Consider the following 7305-nt stretch of genomic DNA (forward strand, 5'->3'; position numbering starts at 1 on the left):
ACATGATCTGAGATTTCGACCAATCAGAAATTAAGCTTATTTGCAGCGTAAACGAGTCATGTGGATCATTTAAATTACCGCAAATGAACTCAGTACTTGATTGGTTGACAGATCTCCCTACTACTTTCAACAGTTTCAACTCACTGCGCATCCGCATCGTCGGAATGTCCACCATGCGTCCATGAAAAAGCATGTTGTCATTCGCATTGTATTGCCATTGTATTATCAAGTATGGCGGCGGCCGTGGCAGTGAAGGATCTTAACACTTTTCTCAGCCAAAAGCAAAATGTTGCCGATAAGGAGCTGGCCGCAGAGTGGGCACAGCTTGAGGAGCTGTACGGTAAACGGTAATACGATAATACAATATTTCATGCAAATGGATTTCACAGGATAATGAAATGTAATAAACCTCGGTGACTTGCAGGCTTTGGCATCAGTTAACGTTGAAACTGGAGACGTTTGTGAAACATCCGGTGCTCCAGCAAGAGGATAATCTTGTGCAACTCTACGTCAACTTCTTGTCAACCTTTGAAAACAAGTGAGCATTATCGACTATGGCTTTGTTTCATTGTATATACACATAAGGCCTGTTCTTTTTGACTGAATTTTTGCGTCAGTTCATTTTTCTTCTTTCTTCGTGGAAAAAAAAGGAAGAAAGATGAACTGGTATAAAGGTTTAGCCAAAAGAGAACAGGCCTATAACGTGCATGAAGTATCATTTTATCTTTGTTGTTTGTAAGTTAAACAAGGATAAAATGATACTTCATGTGCATTATACATGCAACAGAATACAGCCTATATTTAGAAAATATCATTAAGATCTTATATTATATACAATATAAATTCTTAATCTCTATTTATATTAATTTACGTATTGCTCTTTCTTAATCTTATTTTATTAAACAATAATAAAATATTACTAAATGAGTAATAAAAGCATTAATACAGCATGGTTATTGGAGCGCAACTCATATAATATATTATCAATAATTTTATATAGAATATCGGTACAAATTGAACATTTTGGTTTCTTTCAAATCATTAGCAATATTATAAAATATAGATAATTTATCATCAACATATTACAAGATTCATAGTCTGCAGTTGTTGGAAATAATTTCTATAATAGACCGAAATAATTTCTATAATTGCCAAAATGTCTCTTCGCTATTTAACCAACAGACATTTTGATAATTCTCAACCAGAAAGCAGGGAAATGCTCATCCTCTGTCTATTATAGAAATAATTTTCAACAACTGTAGACTATGAATCTCATAAGACATTGATGGTGAATTATCTATAGCATTGCTGATAATGATTTGAAGGAAACCAAAATGTTCAATAAATTTGTATCGATACTCAATGTAAAATTATTGATTATATATGAATTGTACTCCAATTACTAAGTTAACGCTCTCATTATCTGTTTATAAATATTTTATTGTTGTTTGAATTTTGAGAGCCCTATTAAATAAATTTTTGTTTTTATTTTATTGAGATTGTATTTTTGAAGAACAAATTCTATTAAGATTATATGTTTTTGAAGAATAAATCCATTGTCATTGGTGGAGATATTGGCACATGTAATCCCACAATTACAAGATAATCAAGATGCGATTAAATTCTTGGAGAAGACTGAGACAAAGGTCCAAAGCAGCAATGAAGCTGTTGCTCTTTGTAAAGTTCTCAAGGGTCAAATTCTGTTGGATAAACTCAACAATCAGGAACAAACAAAGAAAATCATAGAGGACGTAGAAGCTATGTTGGACAACGCCGATGGCATTACGACGGTTCATGGACGTTTTTACCTTCTTGCCAGTCGGTTATATAGATTACAAGGCAAACACGCGGAATATTATCGTACAGCGTTAAGGTACTTTTATATGTATTAAAATAATTTTACCTACACATATTTTGCTTCTTAAGTAAAGATTTTGAGCGCGGAAAAAATCGCATATATGTAAGGCACGGGTAGAATCAAACCTGGATTCATGGATTGCTAATCCATGAATGGTCGAGAACGAAGCCACTTAATTCATACCATACTTTTATAAATAACAAATATAAATTCATTGTAAAATGATTCCACGAAATCTATAAATTTTGTATAATTGATTAGAACTAATATGATCTTTTTCATCGAATATTCTTCTTTTTATCATTAAGGTATCTAGGATGCATCGAATTGAGCAGTTTGAACAGACAAGAGCAAGAACAGCATGCTTTCTTTCTCGGACTTGCGGCGCTTTTGGGTGAAGGCGTCTATAATCTCGGAGAATTACTAGCACATCCAGTTTTGGAATCGTTAAAAGGCACGCCAAACAACTGGCTTGTCGATTTATTACAAGCCTTCAATGCCGGCGATATCGTTGCGTTAGAGAGATTGAAGCCGCAATGGAGCAAAGTAGCTGATCTAGCAGCACAAGAATTAAAATTGAGACAAAAGATCTCATTGCTGTGTCTCATGGAAATGACTTTTAAGCGGCAAGCTAACAATCGGTACATATAATTCAAATATTTCAGTTATGAGCATGCAGTACTAGAGCTGCACTCACTTTGGACATCTTTCTTTAACATATGATGAGCAATAAAGATAAAATAAAGAAACAGCGTGTAAACGCTCAAAGTGAATACAGCCTGGGTTTCAAATTCTCAAAAATTAAATTTACTTAATAATAATATAAATATATATATGTTTCTAATTTAGACAACTGACGTTCACGGAGATCTCTCAAGAAACACGTCTACCTCTTGGTGAAGTAGAATTGCTAGTGATGAAAGCTCTTGCCCAGGGTCTCGTGCGAGGTGCTATAGATCAAGTGGCGGGTACTGTCAATATGACTTGGGTGCAACCACGTGTCCTAGATCGCAGTCAAATCGCCGGGATGGTACAACGTCTTGATGTATGGTGCAAAGATGTTAGTTCGATGGAGAAACTCTTGGAATCAAGAGCCTCTGAAATTCTCACTCTCTGAGAATACAGATCACTTTCGGTTTACTTGTTTGTTATGTCGGCAGAATGTTGGTTCGCAATTATAAAATCAGTTTCTTAACACGTCGCCAATAAATACGAACAATTATTTATTACATGTGCACTTAGAATTCTTCGTGTATCTTTTCTCTTCTTTCGATTAAAAACAAAAAACAGGTTGGTATCAGTTGTAATTTTTTTATATTAAGTTATAAGAAAATACAAAATAGAAACAAGAAGTAAATGTTTTATTTGAAAATTGGTGAAAATACATCATTCTAATTGTCAGTGCGTTTTATGTTGGTAAATATCGGTAATGAATGCTAAATGCTGTTCTGTTTTGTATAATATTAAGTACCTGTACTTAAGTACAGTTTATGAGTTATACAATTTTAAGTAAAAATAGCATATAGCAAATATATTATTAGTCCTCTTTACAACTATCTTATACGTATTACATGTAACAAATAAACAATCAAGCAATGAATTGGATTCGATATGATTAGCAACAATTTGGGATAGTCTTATAATAAATATATAAAAGCTAAAAAGTGATTAAACATATGTCTTATGAATTTTTTCACAATTTGAGCACATGATTCTATACACTCAGAAGTTTTTTCAGATTTTTTTTCAACTTCAATCCCTTATTAAAAAGGAACATATTATTTTTAAAAATTACTAATGTCTCGTCATCATTTATCTTTTGAAATAAAAAAAATTAAATACATTTTAGTATTTTTTTGGTTTTGACTATTAATCGTTAACACAGTAAAAGTACTGAACGAAGATCCATACATTTAAGTACATGCTTATTCTATATCACATGATTGACTTTCCATTTACTCTCGATCTACTCTCCTTGCTCACATTGTATATTGTATACAAACAATGCACCTATTGCATTGGTTAGCGAGGAGCAGCGGACTACATTATTTCGTGATGTATGAAATAATGACTTAACTCAATTAAGAGTTATTCGCTGCTCATTAGAATTAATGCCATCAGTTAGAATCGATGCATTAAACGAAACGAGCTACTTATGTAGCGAAATGTTATATAAATTTGCGAGTGCATCGCCTCCCTTATTCAATCTTGTTCTTTCAGTCTATATCTATAGACTTTCTCTTTAAGGTATTATCCGAGCCTGGTAATCCAGAGATAAGCAACTTCTCTTTCAGATACATGTAATTCTTCAATCTACAGGTAGCATAATCCTAAAACATGTAACAATATTCATATATTTAAACAGATCCAATTGGACATAGCCAATTCGAAAAGTAAGGATGAATCAAAACAAAATACGTACCCAGTAGCCAAATGGAATCTGTGACAGTTTCGCGTTTACGATACTCCAGAGACCCCAGAATAAGTGACTAGCTAGTGAGAATATCCTTACTTCCATCATAATACGCTCTTCCTCCAGAGATCCTTCTTTGCTCAATGTTCTTAGGTAGGCTCTTATGAAGTTGAGCTGTCGAGAGAAAAAAACACTTTGTAAAAATTGTACAAAGAAAAGGCATAGAGGGTTGCCCTATACTCATGTACTTTGATTTATTTAATAACTATATACGATATGTATATAATCTTTTAATAGATTTATTAAATAATCTCTTAATATAAATTTCTATCTTTTAATAAAATTTATTCATTTATTAAAAATACTCATTGAAATATATGAAACTATATAGTAATATACTAGTTTGTTGCCAAAATAATTTTTACAATATTAAGAAACATTGTACAATAATATAAACAAATTAGACATACACAAAGCTCGAATTACTAATAAATAAGATATAAATATCAGGCATTTGAAAAAATATAAAAGGAACAATTTAGGATGCATTACATGACAATGTAAAATATAAAAACGATGTGTTTTGTCGATTATCAATAAAAAAAAAAACGATTGATATGAATTATTCACACCTATTTGTTACTGTCAGAAGATAAGTATCTCCTATTTATTTAAAGATTTCCCATTCAATATTACACGACAAATTATCGTCAGTAGCCTGAATTGTGTTTGAAAAACCGTTTGCAAACTTAGGTATGAATTCAGCACATATTAATTACGCATACAGAATCATGTTAATTAAACTGCTCCAATGGAAGATAATGCACTTTTAATAGCATAGCTATCCCGAAAAGATACGTTCGAAAGGGTACGCAGGCTATGAATTGACTAGTGAGGAGAGTGTACAGGTACTCTAGAATCGTAGATGAGTGGATTGGTGCTGCCAAGATGGTGGTACCGGTGGCACCCTGGTTCCCAAAATGTAGAGCACCCACAAAGTCGGGATCCATCACAGCACAGTTTCACATTGCCGGTCGAATTTTTCTCTGTTTGCAGGCATCAGCCTTGTCTTGACGGATTGCGGTCCTGTGAAACTAATATATACACACGCAGCACACGCCAAGCCGACACCCTACCTATTGAGTCCTGGTACAGTACCGAATAGCATAATAATTGACAACCGAAAAATTGCCTTATCGCGTCATTACAATATCGTAAAATTTCGATTAACAATTTATTACATTACATTTTTACGATGATTTACATAAAATGCACGCATTATTTTTAAATTTGTATTTGTATATCTGAATCATGTAAATGTCAAATAAATATCAATCAAATTGTAATCATGAAAAACAAAACATAAAAAAAATAATTTCTTACCTATTTACAAGTATAAAATTGTCGATATGAATTACTATGAGAAGTTTTCCGTTGTTTACTACAATTTTCCTTATCGATTTCATGCCTAATGTACATACTTATCTTTTATTTATGAATATATTATCAATGATTTAATCCGCCGAAAAAAACTCATGATATGATAACACTGGATGAAACATATTGAACAGATATCTTACCCGGTTTACTTCATCGCCCAAGCCTTTCCTTAATTCATGCTTACCTTTTGCTCCTTCGTGGGACCAGCGGTCGGACGTTCGTGAAAGAAAGGATAGTCTGGTGTTGTATAGTCGTATTGCCATTCGGCGAAATGATTGGCGATATCAAATCCTCGGTAGTTGTAGGAACAATATTCGAAGTCAATGAGTACTAACTTGGGCTTTCGCGTATTTTGAAGTAGGAGTATATTTCCCTCTTGCATGTCATTGTGGCAGAATGTAACTGGATACTTTTGTTGCGTTATAATTGTTCTGAAAATAGAAATAAGAAATTATTATTATTTCAGTTTCAATTTATGATTATGTTTCAAGTTCGACAATATTCAGGAGTTTACATCCTATATAACTAAAAAATATATTTGATATTTATATATTTATTAAGTACCTATCCTACCTCGACCGTACTTTGTTTCTGTATTTATTTGATTTATTTATAAAGCGGTCTAATAAAACTTATTGGTGGAAATTAAAAAATCTAAGTTTCCAATATATATCTTCTTTATAAACTCCACTTTATATCTCCTACTTACTTAAGCCAATTGATTTCGTGCTCAAAATTTATACATTTTATTGTGCTAATATTCTCCAGTAGCCGACTATCAATGTCTTCGTTAACAATGTTTTCAAGAATGTCTGTCGTAGTGTTGAACCAATTATTTATTGTATCCCATAACCATGTGGGCTCTTTGCTAATTGGTATCTGCATCATATGTGTCTGACCCATCTTTTCTGCGATCAGTAGACTCAAGGTTGAATCCGCCAATTCCTTCGTGATTAAAGGTCGAGCTGGGATGTATTCCTCTATACGGCCACCAGGGAACACTCCATGCAGTTTGGGACCCAGTCTCCTTTCGGATAACAAGGTGAAGATGACAGATTCTGTGATTAGTCCTTCTAAGGCTCTTTCTCCATGCACCTGTCCATAAAGACGTAGCAAAACTTGACGAGGTTCTCCTCTAATCGGAGTCGTTCCTTCAGGAAGCTGGACGTTGTACAGCCAATTACTTAGGCCACCACTGAAAATAATTACATGTGTTTTATCACTAACTGTTGTTTTATCATAAAATACGTAACATAATTGTTGTTTTATCATAAAATATGCAATTAAGACTACATTTGGAAAACACGCTATCAGCATTATTGCGTTGTTTTTGTCCTTGCGTGTCTAATGAATGATAAATGACATATTAGTTGATAGCGCGTTTCCAGAAAACAATCTAAATACCTTTTCAAGCAAAACAATGAATTACGATAATGTTAAAATGAATTGTTATTCATTAAAAAATGACTCTTAATAATTGTTTTGGAGCCATTCTGACATTATTTTGATGACTTATGTTTTACTTAGGATGTCACTATGTCACATATATGTCTCTGTGCAAAAATATTAGGATATATATATAATATATCCTTTT

The 7305-nt window shown here is 32.9% G+C and overlaps 2 protein-coding genes across 3 annotated transcripts in view; one reads left to right on the forward strand and one right to left on the reverse strand.

Moving 5' to 3' along the window:
• The first annotated feature begins 231 nt into the window (after positions 1–231).
• On the forward strand, positions 232–3102 carry LOC108749249 (26S proteasome non-ATPase regulatory subunit 13). Its single transcript, XM_018487820.1, has 5 exons — positions 232–347; positions 425–538; positions 1547–1873; positions 2167–2499; positions 2708–3102. The coding sequence occupies exons 1-5, from the start codon at positions 232–234 to the stop codon at positions 2973–2975; spliced, it is 1158 nt and encodes a 385-aa protein (XP_018343322.1). The 3' UTR covers positions 2976–3102.
• A 579-nt stretch (positions 3103–3681) lies between these two features.
• LOC108750712 (choline/ethanolamine kinase) overlaps positions 3682–7305 on the reverse strand; it is an 11057-nt gene continuing 7433 nt past the window's right edge. For both annotated transcript variants that reach the window (XM_018490386.1, XM_018490393.1), the window contains exons 3-6: positions 6421–6906; positions 5896–6142; positions 4281–4445; positions 3682–4188 (exon numbers count right to left, since the gene is read on the reverse strand). In XM_018490386.1, the coding sequence (XP_018345888.1) occupies positions 4075–4188; positions 4281–4445; positions 5896–6142; positions 6421–6906 (1012 nt within the window). In that variant the 3' untranslated portion in view covers positions 3682–4074. The remainder of the gene's footprint in view (positions 4189–4280; positions 4446–5895; positions 6143–6420; positions 6907–7305) is intronic.

The sequence above is a fragment of the Trachymyrmex septentrionalis genome, unplaced genomic scaffold (genome assembly GCF_001594115.1).
Source record: "Trachymyrmex septentrionalis isolate Tsep2-gDNA-1 unplaced genomic scaffold, Tsep1.0 scaffold11, whole genome shotgun sequence".
NCBI classification, from domain to species: Eukaryota; Metazoa; Arthropoda; class Insecta; order Hymenoptera; family Formicidae; genus Trachymyrmex; species Trachymyrmex septentrionalis.